The sequence below is a fragment of the Sardina pilchardus genome, chromosome 8, assembly GCF_963854185.1.
Source record: "Sardina pilchardus chromosome 8, fSarPil1.1, whole genome shotgun sequence".
NCBI classification, from domain to species: Eukaryota; Metazoa; Chordata; class Actinopteri; order Clupeiformes; family Clupeidae; genus Sardina; species Sardina pilchardus.
In genome coordinates this window covers 34,001,776-34,020,538 of record NC_085001.1, presented here as the reverse complement: position 1 = coordinate 34,020,538, position 18,763 = coordinate 34,001,776, and the positions used below count along the sequence as shown (strand labels likewise).

The window sequence follows — 18,763 nt, the reverse complement described above, 5'->3', positions numbered from 1 at the left end:
TGGAATAGCATTTATAGAATAAATATATATTTGAAAGTGATGAAATACATGTACTCTTTTAATCTAAAAAATCATTTTAATTAGATTAGTAGCTATATGTGCCTGAACGCAGAAGTCTATAAACCTTTTCTCCAGCTTGGAACTGCCCTGAAGGTGAGAAATGGAGGGAAAAAGATAAATGTTAACATATACAATCCATGTTGATGTATCATTACTATTATGTATGATTGTCTCATTTCTGATATGCTTACACACCCTGATACACTAATCCAGTCAGCTGTTCATAGTAGCCTGAAATACCTGTGGAATATCTGAAAGACAGGCCCTCCTCCTGTTGGTTCGATGTTTTTGGTATGCTCCTCCCATCCTTTAGTGGGTTTACAGACCCGAGCTTGATCTCTGATGATGTGTGCTTCAACCTGAATAATTAACAATTGACCATTACAGTCAATAAATGCAAGTGAAACCATTCATCTCTCACAAGTGTGTTTGACAAAAAATGTTTTAAATCTAGAAATGTACATCATATTGTATGGTCCCTTGTATTATATGGGACATCTGCATTATTCTATTTGCTAAAGAGAGTCTTGGTCTTCCCAAGGGCAAGTGCAAGTGTTTTGACCTGAACATATCAAGAAAAATGTACTCTTATGCATTAGGTGTCAGTGGCAAACAACCACACAGAACTGAAAGGTTAACCCTGTTTGTTATGACAAAAACAACAGATAACTGATTCAGAGAATCTATATTAATTGGACGCACAGAAATATTGTAAAAGATAATTTTGCCACTGTTCTGTGGTAGACATTTATAGACAACCCCTACATTGAATGTGTTGGCCATTAATTTTTAATCATTATGTGGTTTACATACATGTACAGTGTATTATGTTTGGAAAGAATTGATGTTCTGTAGTGTTGAGTCTCTTACTATTACAAGATACATCTCTGTACATTCAACTTGTTCTCTCCTTGAATGGCTCTCTATTAAAGATCATGTGACAGTCATTAGAATAGTGAAGGAATTCCCTGAGGCAGACAAGTGGCTATGTGATATGCATTGCCTATACTTCTGCAGAGAATAGTGCTGACATTTAATTAAGATCATGTGAGGTGGCCTCCAACAGCAGGAAAATATTTTTGTGGTATTTGGCTTGAGTTGTCTATTGTCTCTACTGAAACTACAGCATGACAGTCATGTGTTTTGTCATATGTCTGTATATAATGGTTGTGCCTGGAAACAATGTAATTGAACCGCTATAAGATCATCCTAGAAAACTTTGGATTTGCTGGAACTTTGTTGATGGTAAATCTCCCCGGTTATGATTTTCATCTCCGATCGTGATAAAAGATGGCACCCTTTTCGCTCCTGCCTGTGTTGCCACTTCCAACTTGTATGGACACATTAGTGATTTTGTTTGTCTTAATTCTCTTGTCCTTATACTACATGTAGGACTCAAAACTGGACACACTTTTTTCTGCTTCTGTTCCAAAAAGCTGTGTGTGTTAAGGGATTTCTAGCCCAACCAATGACCTAACTAGCAACCATTACTCAAGTTGAAGAGGGGTGTTGGACTTCTGGATTTATATGAAATATCTAAGGGGGGGTGAATACTTGTTATAGGCACTGTATGTATACACCTGATTTATCAGCTTGTGACTCATCCCACTAACATTCATCGGCCCATCCGGCCCGTTCTGCTCAATATTTCTACTTGTGAAATGGGAGCTTTGCCTTGCCACCATCATGAACCACCATTGAGGAAAAGCTCAGGGCATTCAACAGTGTTATAGGACAGAGTAACTACCATGTGTGAACTGGTTGAGGCAGTGGTTCTCTCTGGTAACAAATGTTTGTCAATACCTTTTCTTTAATCTTGGCCATCCTCTTCTGCTTCTCCAGGAACTCCTGCTCTTTGTGTTGTTTCTCCAACAGCTTTGTCTCAAGCCTGTGTAGATCCTTTATTATACAAGCTTATGTCAATGGAATTCTTTCAATAACAGGTTCATAACCAACTGGTTTTAAGGAAAATCTAACTTATCTGAACATTTTAGAAGAAAAACAATATGTCTACGTCCTCTATCAAAATATCAAAACAGATCTGAATAGATGACCCCTTAGCTTAGTTTTGCACTGAGATTCCTTCGTTGTTTCCAATGCAATGTGTACATGTTGACTTACTAGCACCAAAACTCTTCATGGAACCCTATTGCAGATTTCAGTTTCTGGTCCAGTTTTTAGATTAAGAGGCTGCACATACTAAATCTAGGCGGCGCTACTGTATCTTCATTTCATCTAAACTGGTAAACAGTAACTACTGACAGAAAGCATGACATCATAGCATAGCATATTACTAACCCTTTCCTGAAAGTGCGGGATGAGTTGGGCTGCAGCTCTCCTCCTCTCCTCCATTTCTGCTTGTTCCTTCGCCTTCTTTTCTGCCAACCGTTGCTCCTCCTGCTCCTTCTTCTGTTGTACACAAGCCTTCACAGCCAGCCTAACCTCCTGCTGTCTCCTGTGCTCCTCCTGGATCTTCCTCTTGCGGAGCACCTCCTCCTTGAGCCACTGCTCCTTCTCTTGCTCCTGCTGGAGCTGCTGCTGGCTCCTCCACATCTCCAGCCTAATGGCCGCCTCCCTGTGCTCTTGGTCAGCCCGACGGCGGCGCTCCTGTGCCTTCTGTTCCATCTCTCCCCTCTCGGCCTCCATCAGCTCTTGTCTCTGCTGAACACTTTCCTCTCTCTCCCGATGTCTTTCTGTCCTCCACCTATGGATGGCCTAAAAAAACAAAATGCATACCAACAATACGCTTCACTGAATACTGGACTAGTATTCAGTGAACAGGATATAGGACAAAGGCTAGTAATTACACTAATCACAACATGTTTAGAACAATGTTTGAGTTATTTTGTCACTTTTGGGAGATAGTTAGAACTGCCTAGTTAGAACTAGTCACCTCAATGAGCTCTTCTAAACGATGTTAATGGTGGGTGCTTCATACTGAGTTACTACACACACAAAGACGAGAAGGCTATGTGTCATCAAAATGTTAGCGTTTTTTTATTATTATTATTATTTTATTTTTTTTAAAGGAGATTCAACTTTATGGTTATGGTACCAATTATCACCAGATGTGTTTGTTCAAAATGACTGGAAATACCTTTATTACTTTTGCTAGCTTTTTTCTAACAGTGACCGTCATTGTATGGTCATAATGGTTACCTCTATCCCTTGATTCCGTCTCTTGCTTACTGCCTTGAATCTATCTTGAATCTTGTTCATTTTGCTAGTCACTTTGCTTAATTCTGCTTAATGAAAAGACGTAATGTAAATGTATAATGTAGTACAATTTCTGCAATCATGAAATGTCATGGACAGGTCCTATTTCCAAGGGCCATCATGAAGTACCTGTTTTTTCCTCTCTTGCAGATCCTGGAGCTTCAGGTACCATGCTTCATGTTGGTGCACCTCCTCTTGGTTTCTGGAAGGCAGGTAGGCCATGGCCTCTCTGATGTAGCACTGTTTTCCACCATACTTGGTCCATACATGGAGAAAACTCTGATGGTCGTACTGATCCCAGCCACCATACTGACCCCCTGTTTGCTGAATATATGTATCCAGGGCCTTCACTTCAGTGAGACCACTATCATTCTGGATGTGGGTAACATGCACTTTTCCTAGCGAAGTGCCATGTAGCACACAGTTGGATTTGTCAGCCAGGGGCCAGGCCTCCATCTTCTTCTCGAAAGCAGACAGTTCCTGCCAGCAGACCCTTTCCTCTTTCAGCAGCTCCTCAAAGCTGCAGGGGAAGTGTACAATCTCATAAAGCATGTCACAAAACAACACATTGCTCTCAGGTGTGCAGTTTGTTGGCAAACCTCTGATGCTGTTCTTCTTTAAAGGTGCTGATTGAAGTTTCAACATCTGTCATGATCTCTTTCAGTTTCTCAATCACTGAAAATGAACACATTGAAGTAGGCTACACACAATTAAAGCTTTCATATTTTAAACAAATAAATAAATAAATAAAAGTGTTTGGGCCTTTGTTGTAATTTCTGATGGCATTTATTTAATACATTCTATGTCGATGTTAACCTGTGTTTCATGACAAATACACCAAAAATTCATGTCCCTTTCCACAGGTGTAATAAAGCACCTAGATTATTGCAGACTGCACGGTGCTTGATTAATACACCTGTACAAAAGGACCTGACGAAGCCCATGAGTAGGCCCACAAGAGACTTAACTTGAAAATGTCCTCGCCCGAACTTACATTCTGCAGAGGGCTTTACATCAGTGAGCTGTCCCTGGAACCGGACAACGCCATGTCGCAATTTCACAAGTTGTTGCTGCACTCTCAACCCTAGACATTACAGGACGTGTAGCAGATTCTTTTACTGATTACAGATAGATTCCTGTTGGGATGATAAGATAACGTTGAATGACACTGAATCACAGACTTACTTTCATTCTTGAGGTCGTGTTTAAGTCTTTCATCCAACTCTTTAACTTCAGAAAAATAATCTCCGAGGCCATTCTTCCAGTGGAGTTTTAGCCACATGGCTTTATCATTCTTGTCGAACCTGAAAAAGTGCTGCTTATGTTAATGCAGAACGGGATTCAGATGAACGTCACGGGTAATGTCACGAAATAAGCAAGCTTATCTTACTGCTTTTGCAGATGTTCGACGAGTCGGAGTAAGTCTGTCTTCTTTAGGTCGACTGCCGTATTTGATATATTCATGTTGTCTCCGTGAGCGTATCCATCGGGACCATCCAAGTGCTGTCTCACATTCATGGTGGTGTTCATGCAATCGCCAACTGCTCAGTTCTTGATGCTGGTGTAGCCTGGCTAACAGCTAGGATATGATATGTGTGAAGTTAACTTCGCGATAGAACAACGTTTAACGAAATAAGCTTAGCCAAATGACAACCCACGTTTTGGAAACGTATCAGTAATGTAGAAACATTGACAATCACATTTGTTCGTAACTAGTACTGATATACCACGATAGCTCTGCAGTGGCTATTGCTAATATTATTAATAACTAGCCTACCTGTCTTTGTTTGTTAGAAACAGTGTTGGTTGTCAAGGAGGCCATACTACTTCATGTATTTTCTTTGTCCAGCAGGGGCCATGGGGCGGACCAGGGACCAGAGAGAGGGGTGTGGGATAGACCTTTTCAAATGGGGATTCCGCAGCTCCTCCTCTAGTAGGTAAAGCACGTTTACAACAGTTCACACTAACCAAAGTGCTGTACATAATAAAACGAAATAATATACAATGAAATATAATAAAATAATAATAATGATAATAATAAGTCAAATAAAATAAAATAGAATAAATACAAAACAATACTAAATTTAAAAAAGCTAAATTTAAAATAGGCCTACTTAAATTAAATAAGGGGGAGAGAAAGCAAGGGTGTAAAGGTGGGTTTTGAGCTATCTTTTACTGTCTATGGTTTTGAGCCTTGATTTAAAAGTAGAAATGAAGGGGGCATCACTATGGAATGTTATTTGTGACAAAATGAAATAAATAAATAAAAGTTGAAATAAATAAATAAAAGATTAAATAAATAAATAAAAGATTAAATAAATAAATAAAAGTTGAAATGAATAAATAAAATGTGAAATAAATAAATAAAAGATTAAATGTAAAAAGCATAGCCTATATACTTTGCCATTTACATTTACATTCCAATGTTGCAATGCACCAATAAATAAATAAATACGTCAGTCATCCATCAAGGCGGGACCTAGCCGCTGATTGGTTGCTGCGGATTGGCTGTCGATGCTGGCTTCATGTGAACCAAACTGGACAGCTCAGAGTCAGACTTATCAATTGTCATAACTCATGAAACATAGGCTACAAGTCATACAACAAGGATTTCATTCTATATTCATACTTTTAGGAAGCTATCAGGCGTGAAATATTATTATTTGATAGTTTGCCGTGTAAGGGTTGATAGTTTCATCACGTCCCGCACCATGATTATCAACGCAGACTTCATGGTGCTTGATTATTATTTATTTATTAATTAAAAAAATATATATATTCATTTCAACTTGTATTTATTTATTTAATCTTTTATTTATTTATTTCAACTTTTATTTATTTATTTCATTTTGTCACAAAAAACATTCCATACATCACGTATAGTGGTGGCAATTGGTTCCACAAACGTGGAGCCGCAACAGCAATGGCCAGTCACCTTTTTGTTTTTGGGAGTGGTAGATACAGTATGTAGAAGACCCTGATTGCAAGATTTCAGGGACCTAGTGACTCAGTGGGGGATTAGGAGGTCTGAAATGTGAGATGGGGCCTGGCCGCTGAGGGCTTTGAACACCATAGGATTTTAAAGTGGGCTAGGCTTTGGTGAGACGTAACAAAATAGATAGGATATATAGATAGATAACATTTATCGATCTCCAATAGTGGAGCAGTTAAAGAGACCCTATGCAACTTTTTCATAGTCATAAAATCGCTTAGAAATCGTTGTTTTGCTTGACTGACCAGTTTTATCGAAAACAGTCACATTTTCCTCCCGCCCCTAGAATCCCTCTCCGCTATTACAACCTTGCAACTTTCTGATAAACGATCGTTTGCTGTTTACATCTGGAAGTCAGAGACGCGAAAGGAACAAGAAGAACCACGCTTGCAATTTATATATTTATATATAGCCTATATATGTATAAATATACACACTAAAGCTGTCGGGGAAGCTCTGCAGAGAAATATGCAAGCATAAAACGAGCGAAAACGAAAAACGAAACCGAAACCAGAGATGAAATCGCCAATCCTGCATTATTCCTCTTTAAGCTCACATAATGAGAAGTATAGCCTACAAGGGGAAATTCAAGAATTGTTTGCCACATTCTGAAGATTAATGGCAATTATTTTATGAAAAATGTTTGCCACTTTTTACATTTTTCATCACAGCCATGTTTTAAAAACATGGTTTTTCAGTTTTTTTGCAATCTTCACACCATATAAAAATTCAAAGTGTCTGCTACTATTGGAAATAATTGACAACATGTTATGGTCCAAGTGATATGCCCTTTTGGGAAAAAAAGGGCATATGTGGTAAATTGAGACAAAACAAAAATCTCAGATAAAAGATTGTTTTATTCACACTTAACCCTTTCAGTGTTCAGCACAAAATAGTTCAAGTTTTAAGTTCAAGTTCAAGTTTATTGTCATATAGGCCTACTCATAAAAATAATTTATAAGTAATGAGATTCATTGTGCTCAAGTGTCTAGAAATAAATTAGAAAGAAAAAATAAATAAGAAGAAAAGTGCCGGTTCAGCATCCTGATGACTTGAGGATAGAAACTGTCCTTGTATCTGCTGGTACGGGTCCTTAGGCTCTTGTATCGTCGGCCTGAAGGTAGGGTGAAGAGATGGTGGCTCTGATGACTGGGGTCAGAAACTATACGCTTGGCCTTTCTTCTGCATCGCTGACTGTAGATGTCCTGGATGGATGGTAACTCAGTCCTTGTAATACGCTGTGCTGATCTGATGACTCTTTGTAGCGCTTTTCCATCCCGGGCAGTGCTGTTACCATACCATGTTGTTATGCCACCAGTCAGAATGCTCTCTATTGTACAGCGGTAAAAGTTGGTCAGTATCTTGTGGTCCATGCCAAATTTCCGCAGACGAAGAGACACTGTCTTGCTGTCTTTGTGATCACACCTATATGGTGTGTCCAGCTCAGATCCTCACTGATGTTAATGCCCAGGAATCTGAAGCTTTTGACTCTCTCCACTGCTGCACTCCCGATGTGAATGGGTGCGTGTTCTTCTCCCTGCAGCCGCCTGTAATCCACTATCAGCTCCTTGGTCTTTGTTACATTGAGCAGCAGACTGTTATCCTGACACCAAGATATGGCCAAAAACAACGATGGCAACCAATTCAGCCTTTAAACTAAAACGGGGAAATACTGTAGAATGCATGGAACATTGTAGCCTATATATAGGCTTGTTCTCATATGATAAATTAATGTTGAAAACATTCTATCAAAAATAAACTCAATTGCAATTTTACAAGCTTGATTAAAATCTTATATTTAGGTGGTGAGTTGAAATTGTCCTTTTAGTTAAACGGTGCCCTCTTTGGCAACCACAATTGAACTATAATGGCTTTTATTGCCAGTCGTCGCTCAACTTGCCCCAGCCCCACCTCTTATGGCTAATCTTACCCCATAGCCACCATTTTGAAAAAGGTTCTTCTCATGACAAGCTAGCTACAATTTGTCATTTTGATTAGGCCTCATATGCTAATAGCTTAGGCACCAGCTCCGACATAATGTGTCTAAATATTGTTCTATTCTTTTTTTCCTCTAGTCTAAATCATCTTAATTCTGGACACTGGACATTCATGGAACTTGATAAGCAAAAAAACACATTATTCCAAATGTCTTTCTCACCAAATTTTCCATGTGCTGCCCGTTTCCACAGATGTTAAGAAAGGGTCCCCTCCACCATAGAATGCTGTCACATGATTAAATTTGTTTACCGTTTCCTAGAAACAGGGTATGGCTCATCTTACCCCCTGGCTCATCTTACCTCTCTCTCCCCTATAGGTCAAGATTAGACTAGCACAATAGTTGGGGTAGGCGTAATGCCACAAAACATCGATCATGCTCACATCACCAAATAAGTAAACTATAGATTAACTCTGAAAATAAAACTAAAGAATATAGAAAATGAATCGTCATACTGTACAATCAAAAAACTAAGCCAGCTAAAAAAAAACCGACAGCTGGTCTAGGTTACACACAACAATGTCTATAGGCCAAAATGACGACAAAGTGCGAGTGAGTTGCTGACATTACAGAAACAAAACAAAAAGTCTGATGAATCCTTTAGGACACTTTGCATGTTCAATAATAAAGAGCAAGGCCTGTCATTTCTTAAGCATGTTCACATGAGTTTTCCAGATGTCTGAATGCTAGGTTTGATGCAGATAGCATGCATAGGTTCTTGCTGAACCAAAATGTTCTTTATCCTCAGTGCTGGCTAAACTATTGTAGGCCTATTTGCGTCTCTACCTCTCTCTGGTCTAGCCTACTCTTGTGTACGGATGAATAACTTCTCCCAAGCACATAGCTCTTTCTCTCGAGCACACACAGGGTGCTGTTGATGTTTGCAAGCTCCAGAGAGGAAACCTGAGCTACAGCCATCTTCATGCTCTCAGCAACTCACGCCAGTCTGTTGCAAACGATCTCTGCAGAGGCGCAGGAAGAAGCCTCTCTGAGGGGTCATGGGTGAACTAGGGACAGTTGTGACAAAAAATAGAGCCTGCATAGCCTGCTGTTGTCATCATAGTAACAAATAAGAAGTCAATAAATGATGTGGTCACAACCACTGCTTCTCCTTTGCATACGCGACCATTATTGTGAGAGAAACATGCAATATATGATTTTGGGACTTTGAGAAGATTTACATTGTTTCAAACCATCCATTATCATCTATCATGGATTTTATAGTATTGAACTGTCTCTTACTTTTCTTACATGCCCTACTTTTAGAAAGTGTCCATTCAATCTCTGCTTATCCAGACTCACCCTGTCACCTGAACACACCTGTCTCAGCAAATGTTTCTTGAAAAGGGGACTGACAGGTCTTGTTATCAGGAGGAGTTAGCTACAAACCAAAGTGACTTGAAATGAAATGGTAAAAAAGCATGAATAACATGAAAAAAAGCTGACATGAATAAGACCACAGGAGTTACTAGTTACTAGTTTCTATCCAATTTAAGTATAGCATAATCAGAACCTTAATCAATGTCATTTACACTTGGGCCTGCCATGTATTTCATGTAAAAAATGGCTGCCGTGTAAAAGATCCATCACTGGAGCTAAAAAAAGAGCTTAATTAATGGACTAACTTCAGATTTTGAAATGCATTCATTAGACTGACAACACAAATGATGCACTGCACATGTGAAACTGTTTAAATAATGTATAGTTTATCAGTTACAGTAGGTAATGTTACATCAATCCATCCATTCATACTTTTCTCTTAGTATTTTACTGTGTTTAATTGACTGTCTTTACATATCCATTGCTTGAAAGAATCTATGAAATTCGATCCTTGCTTGTAGCAAGTGTCACCCTAAAACATCTCTCCCATAGCAAACATTTCTTGGAAAGAGGACTGAATGCTGTTAGTAAGAGTTAGCAACACTTCCACATACTGCGAAAGCTTTTTCCTTCATTCTCTGTTTAGCAGTCATGATTATGGTTATTACTCATGCTATTTCAGTGTCTCAATTTTAACACACCAAGATATGTTAAAATATTATTCAAATAATATACAATGAAAATTACTCAAAAGAAACTTACTGAAAAAGAAGAGAATGAAAAACTGTCAACACCATAGACAAGCATTGTTAATGGTCCAGTTCCCCAAGGAAATATCTGATAGCAACAGTTGCTATAGATAGCAATCCGTGGCACAGCCCCTGGTTCCCAACTGAAGCCAAAAGATCAGTCATACCGAAATGCACACAGTTATCCAGAGTCTAAGGACTAAGAGATTATATTGAAGTTGGAAAGGCATGGCTGGTTGTAAATAAGCAGGTTATATTTATGCAGATAACACAGAAACTATATTAAAACAGTCAATTTTGTCTTGATTGACTTTTAATGTGCACAAGCACAGAACTCAATGTACATATGGGAAGTCATAGGGGCTGTGTTGTTGGTTTATTCCATGCCCTTGCCAGATGGGGTAAGTAAGAGCCAAAGGACTGACCAGCTGTTGTGTCATGTCATAAACTACAGAGGCGTGCTCTAGCTGTAGTCCAAGGCCACACAGACACATTACACTGATCCCACCATGACCCCATACACCGCCATGCTTCAAATTATGCATCCATTCTGAAACCTATAGTGAAGAAAATATGGTTATGGTTATGGTGATGGTGCTTAGCAGACATCCAAACAAAGCAACACAATAATTAGTGTGCTTGCAAAAGCACACTATTGTTATCCGTGCGTTTCATATACTTATTTATCTCAAGTCCAACTTTTGTCTCCCTATCTTGTCCTAGGGATTTAGAGCTAGAGACGCCGTTCCACTTCTCACGCGTGGGTCCTGATGCGAGGATGGTGGCTTGTATACAGCTTTTTGATACGGCATGTCGTTCTCCCGTTATTCCAGTTTTTCCGGTCGATTTTTTCCCATAGGAATGAATGGAAAAGCGATTTTTGAGCGCTGATGCCCACACATTTTTCCACCTGTAGCCCAAACCGTAAGACATAAAATCATGAAATTTGGTATGCTGATAGAGGAGACTACCCTGATTGACACCACCAGGTTTCATGCTCGCCACTCTCACGCTCTAGCGCCACCAACTGGTCAAAGATTGAAAACACGTTCATGCCCGTAACTTTTGATCCGTATGGCCGATTTTTATAAAACTTATACCATTGGAATCCTCTGACTCAGCTGATTCCAACGCACTATGTGACGTCATTTTCCGCCATGATGGATTTTCCACCATTTTGAATTTTGTCCAAAGTCAAAGTAAAGCAACTCTGGCCGCATAGTTCCTCCGATCGTCATGAAACTTGGCACGCATGATCTACAGACCAAGGCGGATCAACCGCCTTGATTTCACCTTCATACGTCCAAGCGTTCGCCTGTGACAACCAATTAAATTCAGCGAGCGAAGCCGCCAAACAGGAAGTGTGCCTATCTTGGAAATACTGTGACGTATGAAAGCCATATTTGGTGGGATGACTTGAGACCCCATCCAAAGCACCCTCAATAAATTTGGTGTTATTCGGTCTGTCGATGGCTCTATAATTAGCAAAAACGTGTGTGTTGGCGAATGTATACTATTAAGCAGAATAGCTCATCTTAAATTGCTTAGGTCATGCAGAAATGACATTTCAGAGTGATTTAAGATACAATGTTGATATTTTAAAAAAAAAAAAATCAAATCGAGGCCATTCTTGTAAAACTTTGGTGTAATTCTCACAGCACTATGGAGTCATTCCATATATTTTCAGACCTTCATTATGGAATGATAGTAGACCTCCACTGTTCAATTGGTCATTGGATGACATGGATTGTCCGCAACGGTACAATGTGGGTGTGATTCTAGGAAGATCCGCATCGGGGTGTCTCATCCTGAGACTGGTAGATCTAAGCAATGCCATGGCCCCGAGGGGCAAGTACGGACTTACGCGCTGTTAGACATTGCGTGTGTTCATTTGGTATATATACTCGACAATCACACGATGTTTCATACTGACGGTGTGTTTTGGATGATTTGTATTGACCTGAGCATTCTGGGTACACTTCACTCCCAAATTCGGCGAAATACCGGAAGTAGAGCGGTCGCCCTGTCTGAGGATTTTAAGTTTCGTTTTCTGTTGTGATGATGAGCAGACGGCTGTGCACAAAAAACATAGATAATTAATTTACCCTTAGACAATTCCTGCAGTTATCCTGAGTAATCCAGCCCTTTACATTCAGAGATGCGATCATTGACAAAAAGTAAGTTTGATACATACATCAATTCACACTGGTATGCAAGAGGTTTGCTAATACACTTAAACTTGCTCTTGACATGATTTCCATGAAGTAATATACTGTAAGTGTTCTCTGAAATTATAATACTTCATGTGTTTAGCTTAAGAATCTACTGTTTAGCGTTTCTACTGTAAGGACGTAGACTAGTCTTGCATCTCTGTACTCTTCTTCTGTTGAGGTGTTGTTGCCTAGTGACGCCCTCTCGTGCAGCCTCATGCTAGTTCATTAGAGACGTTATCTAGTAGTACACCACAGTGTTGGTGAAGTTCATGACGTTAGTTTTGAGTGAGTTTACTGCCAATTACCTTAAGTTGAAGTTGTGTGCGTGTATGACAACAAAAGTAAGTGACCGTAACCTTCGGTCATGTGTATTGGGAGTGGGATGTATCTTTCACGTTGATATGCAAGGACTTAGCATGCTAAACGGAGCATTAGCATTAAGGGTTTGAAATCGTTTGAAATGAAGGAAGCCTGTGTTACTTGTGTGAGAAGTTGAGCTTATAGAATGAGAGATAGCGATACAGTTTATTTAGTGACCATATTAATGACAGTTTATTTGGTTCTTTACAGACCACTATACATTATAAGTTTATTCATGCTGTTGTATGGTGGAAGAAAACTCAATAAAGAAACTAAGGAAAAACTACTGCTTCACAACCAGTATTCTAACCAAAGATTCTAGCGCTGTATGATCTTTGGTTCTAACTGACGCCACCCAAGCAACACAATCAATCAATCCATACAGTCCTTTAGCCCCATAGACAGTAAAAGATAGCCCTCATTAACAATCTCCGACTGGAGGAAGTTTGTACCTGTGCTGTGCGAGTTAACACTATTACACAGTACCGTTTACGCCGCTAGATGGCGTTATTGACCACATAATAACTGTAGTCACGAACAAAAAGGTTTCTTTTCTTTCTTGAAGGGGTTAGCGTTGCCGTTGCTGTATGTGTGTCCTGGCTTACAATTCAGTTTAATGAGCTTAGTATTCAATGCATATCTGTATGCTGCAGATATATTATCTATATAAATAGCCATCTACCTATATTTCTCTGTATGTATGGAATCCTGAATGTCTCTGCTGGAACAATACAAAGTTAAACCCCATCTCTTCTCCGTCCTATATTCTAACCGATATACCATCCAGTATAGTGCCACTACCCTACCTGAATCAGTGCAAACCTATAACCTTCCCAATAATAATAGTAATAATAATTAGGTAAAAATAATAGTTTCTGCTTTAGGGAGAAATCTCAGAATTCCCCTCCAGCTAAGGAAAGTGGGAGCTATGTTTTTAGACTCAGTAGGCAAGCTTATGTGTGGAGACTTAAACTGTGAAGTTTGGCCCACTTATTGTATAGCAGTTAACAATTCTAGGTTCAATGAATTACATCCAACACAAAGTGTTATAGAAAGTATTACTGTGTGTTTCATTTAACTATTGTTCATAGTAAACATTTAATTAATTTAGGCTATGGGTGGTATAGGTGAATTATTACCACACAGTTACTATCTAAAACTACGCAATCCTTAATTGAGATTTCATTGAAAGTGATAGGTTGAACTTTTAAAAAGGGGTTTTAAAAACTGTTTTTGTACTTTCATTTTATTATGTCATAGCCTACTGAACTGAATTGAATTCTAAGAGTTAAAAACAAAGGATAAAATAAATATTTTGTGATGCTTGCATTGCATAGTATTTCATTTAGGATAAGCTATATCAAAGCAGTTAGAAGTAACAGTAGTCACTTGACATTTCTGAGGATTTGCATATTTCCACCAGGGCAGTGGTAAAGACATTCTTCAGTGGAGGCACCACACAGTTAATCACGCTATCAACATCTTCTTACCTTTTCTTCTGTTATTACTATTCTTTAACTTTATGGTAGACAGTGAGTCCAGCAAATTGAGAACCTAGGATCCTGTTTATGTTTATGAATGTGACTATGTGTATAGTAGCCTATATGTTGAGACATAAGGGTGGAAAAATAGGTTACATTTATATAATGCAAATGATTAACAATGTCATTGAATATGTTGTACAAACAAGAAGAGCGAAATGGTAAACTTTTAAGAAATCATCATCCACATCATAGTTTGACGCTGTGTGGGGTTATGGACTTGACAGTTTTGCATGGAATTGCTCATACAGTATATACATATATATATATGTATATGTGTGTGTGTGTGTGTGTGTGTGTGTGTGTCTGTGTGTGTGTGTGTGTGTGTGTGCCTTGTTGCCGGTGTACAGTATTTCTGAATCTGAATATGGACAGGAAATGGCATAGCTTTTATCACATGCAACCAATCCAAAATCGATTTCATATTAGGGATGTTAACCGGTGACTGTTTGACCGATAGTTGACCGTATCCACGTTAACCGACCAAAGTTGTCGCTAGTCGGTTAACAAAAAAAAAAGAGAGGCATCTTTAAATTAGCCTAAAGACAGTGGACTAAACGTTACTACAGCTAGCCATCTCATTCCAAGAAGATCTTTTTTTCGTGAAGTTAACAAATTATCCCTCACACTCAATTTTTCATAACTCGCCTGCTTGTAGGCTAGGCTACGTAATAAACCAATAAAAACATTTGGCGCGAGGTCACAGCGGTGGCCGGTGCGTCTTTTGCAATCTGGAAGTGCGCTGTTTTATCCATTGGTTTTATCGTGTTGCAGTCTAGGCAACTTTCCGCATAAGATGGGCTTAGATTGGGAAAGACATTACATCTACATTTCAGGAAGGGTCATCAATGGTAACAGATAAGGTAATGATCATCTTTCGTTATTATTGTTAGCACTTCCTCAAACTAAACTGGCGCTGTAGGGGATTTAAAAAAGTGACGTGAGTGAAAGGGCGGCGCCGGGGCTGTGTGTAGCCTATGAGCGGGGGACAGAGAGATGAGAGTTGGGAAATTGCGTGGCTGTTATTTCAAATAGCATAATTTATTTTAAACGAACCGGTTAACCGGTTTCAACCGGCTAATGAGCCTCGGTGGTCGGTCAAGAAAATTTGTAGTTTTCGCCATCCCTATTTCATATTCAGACACGTTAACCAGTAACAGCCTGGTTGCTTTGACATATCAACACCAAATTTGATCCTATTGCACCATTTGAATAGGTGAGTCGTCCTATTTATTCTACCATCAATTTGAGGCTATAACACATTGCAACTTACTCAACAGTGAGTAAACAGCAGATGTTCCCGCAATACTCCTAACATTACTCGTATTTGTTCTAGAAACATGCCTAGTTCCTTAGGCTCCTTCCTTCTTTCACTGGTTACGTGTTTCATGCTGGCTACACGTGAACAACTCATACATAATTCAACACAAGGTCTACAGACCTTAGAGGTGTACATTTCATTTCCATACATCAAAGCATTCGCCCATGGCAGCCAATCAAATTCGATGGCGAAGCCTCCAAACAGGAAGTGAGGTCAAATCTCGGAAACGCTTTGAGGTGTCAAGACCATATTTGGTGGGACGATTTTGGACACAATCCAAATGAGCCTTAGTAAATTTGGTGTAATTTGGCCTCTAGGGGGCGTCGCAATTAGCAAAAATGCATTTTGTCTCATATCTCTTTACATCTTTGGGATGACATCCACATTTTTACATTGGAGGTGCTCTGGGACATACCACTGATGAACCTAGGCAACCCGTCACGTCAGTGTAAGAATTTGGCAATCGAGGGTAACGCCGCCAAACTCGAAGCAGCTTTGCGTCTTGGCCAAACTTTAGCGTTTTGACCTGAGGGCGAGCGGTCGCGTCTCCTGCCGGAGCGCTTTCGCGGCGCGTCGGAGCAAGCACACTTCGCACTTTCCCACCGGGAAATGCATTCTAGTTACATTTAGCAGTTGATCATACTATAGTGTTGACTAAAGAGAATAGCTAGGCTATACTTAAACAATAAATAGTGTCAATATAAGCAATGAAAACAGAATAATGACTAAAAAGAAGAATAGTAAACAATAAAGTCATTCAATCAATTATATAATAACAATAACTATGGCATAAAAAACAATAATACAACGCTAAAACATACAAACCTAACCATAAGAACATTAGTACACTAAATGCATATCGAATAGCCTAAATATGCCTTCAGATTCCTCTTGAACGACTCAAAATATTGGAACGAAGAGCACTGCTGGGCAACTCATTCCACCAACATGGAACTACTGATGAGAAAAATTCTGAATTTGCCCTAGTGTTTATAGCTGGTCGACACAACAGACGCTCCTCAGAAGACCGTGGTGGGCGGTTGGGAATATAAACCTTGACCATTGAATTCAAGTAGGAGGGAGCAGATCCAGTCAGTGACCTAACTAAACAGAGAGACTTGAATTTAATTCTGGCCACTAGGGAGCCAGTGGAGAGTAACTAAAAGAGGAGTTAAATATTATGTAAAATACAAAATAATACTAAATACATTTGTTTGGTAGCTTGATGACTATAAATAATGGCAACATTTTAGTGAGCAGATTGTCCAAAACAGAACAATTGGAAACATTTGGAAAAGTCCACTTCAGATCTCCAGCAGATAAACCAGGTGTCCAATAGTACCCAAGAGTGATGTTAGAACCAACACTGTCATTGTGGCCCTCTCTTTTTAGAAGCAATATCAACACCTGTTATGCAATAAGCTTCAACACATGCATCAACACTAGCAAAGCCTACTAAGAGCCACAGCTGCTGTTATATGAGCTAACCAAAAACTATGGAATGACTTTGCAGACTAACTAGACATGGACATCATGCGACTGCAAACTGAAATAATGTTATTATTATTATTATTATTAGGCTATTGAAAATTGCTATTGTTGGAATGTTATACAAAATCTGATGACCAAATTGGTTATCTTTATGGGACAAGCTGTGGAATTTACAATTTGTTTCCAAACACTGTTTCCAAAAAAGTTGGGACATGTGTAAAACGTAAATAAAGACAGAATATCTGCAAATCTGGCAAACCTAATTGCTAAAAAGGCATTGACAATGTCAAACTCATGTCGTCAACAGCTACACAAATGGGGCAGGTAAAATGCTGTTTATCCTGTAGTAGCAGCTAAATCCTTCACCAAATGACACACTTCCACATATGTTGAAGTTAAAATAAAATGGTTGTTCATGAATGAAATTGACATTGAAAGCAACTAGACCACAACACAATTCAGGAACATCACTGATCTCTAAAGCAAGTTAAACAAAATAGGACATTATTACCACTATTACAGATTTTTTGATTGTGTGTATTTTAATATTCCTCTTTCCCTCATCGATTTAGGAAGATGATGTTGATGCAGGACGGGTTTGTGCGTGTACCGAGGACCCAGCATACCTATTTAGGGAGTTTGTGGTGAGTACATACACTACTCTGACATACTCTACACACCTGTCACCCCATGACACACAAGCCTGACTTACAGTTTTATACACTTTACTGCACACCCTACTCTATACATCTCCATACGCTACCCCCATGGACCGGGCATACTGTACTGCTTTCCACACAATGCATTCCACTCCACTGTCCGCCTAGACACAACCTTGACATACACTACACACACACACTTACACTCACACAGTCTTTCTCCAGACTCACTGCTTTCCTATACATTGCACATTATCTCCCTTTCCAAAAAAACTCCTACTTTGCTCTGTTCTCTGATATTACCCTGTTTCTTTTGACTGTGCACTCTGCAGGCAGAAGACAAAATCCACATCCATAGGAGACTGCAGCTGGAATCTACATTGTCAAATGCTACCAGCCAACCAGAAGATATACTCTGGATCGTCTTGACAGGCCAGCAGGTACTGCAGGATCTGGACAGCGTTGCCATGTTGTTTGGCGTAATGTATGCACTGAATCTCAACTACCCTTCAGATTTGAAGTGCTCCAGAAAATTGTGATGGACCTGGAAGGCACCGTGCTCGAAAGTGCAAGTTCTCAAAAACAGACTCTGTGAATGAGCTGTTCCAATGAATGGACAATGGACTGCCTCCTGTGTTTTTATTTGTTTTGAGATTTAAAGTGAGTTGAGAGGCTTTGCATGTTGTATACTCTTTATCCAGGCCTTTGTCATTGTTTGCTTACTACAGTATAACATAATAAAAAGCTTAGATTATGAATACTAGAACCGGCACAATACATCAGGTTTGATTAGGTTTGACAACCTAAATTTGTGAACTACTGGTGTAAAAGGTCCCAATGTGATG

At 39.3% G+C, this 18,763-nt stretch overlaps 1 protein-coding gene and 1 long non-coding RNA gene across 4 annotated transcripts; one reads left to right on the top strand and one right to left on the bottom strand.

Annotated features, from left to right (window-relative positions):
* Nucleotides 1-62: 62 nt before the first annotated feature.
* On the bottom strand, nt 63-5,142 carry LOC134089676 (coiled-coil domain-containing protein 112). 2 transcript variants are annotated; one of them, XM_062544126.1, is made up of 10 exons: nt 5,054-5,142; nt 4,667-4,855; nt 4,462-4,580; nt 4,271-4,360; nt 3,876-3,951; nt 3,406-3,796; nt 2,359-2,775; nt 1,864-1,959; nt 301-419; nt 63-147 (listed from the first exon to the last, which is right to left on the bottom strand). In XM_062544126.1, exons 2-10 carry the CDS (start codon nt 4,804-4,806, stop codon nt 117-119), a joined length of 1,479 nt encoding a protein of 492 aa, XP_062400110.1. In that variant the 5' UTR covers nt 4,807-4,855; nt 5,054-5,142; the 3' UTR covers nt 63-116. The 2 variants fall into 2 exon arrangements, 1 of the variants encoding a protein (XP_062400110.1); XR_009940110.1 differs by lacking the exon at nt 63-147 and having other exon boundaries at nt 397-419; nt 1,864-1,948; nt 4,667-5,058.
* Nucleotides 4,616-18,763, top strand: LOC134089677 (uncharacterized). Of its 2 annotated transcripts, XR_009940112.1 has the most exons (4): nt 4,616-4,634; nt 5,126-5,209; nt 17,832-17,903; nt 18,251-18,763. It is a non-coding gene; the product is annotated as an uncharacterized LOC134089677 (long non-coding RNA). The 2 variants fall into 2 exon arrangements; XR_009940111.1 differs by lacking the exon at nt 4,616-4,634 and having other exon boundaries at nt 5,152-5,213.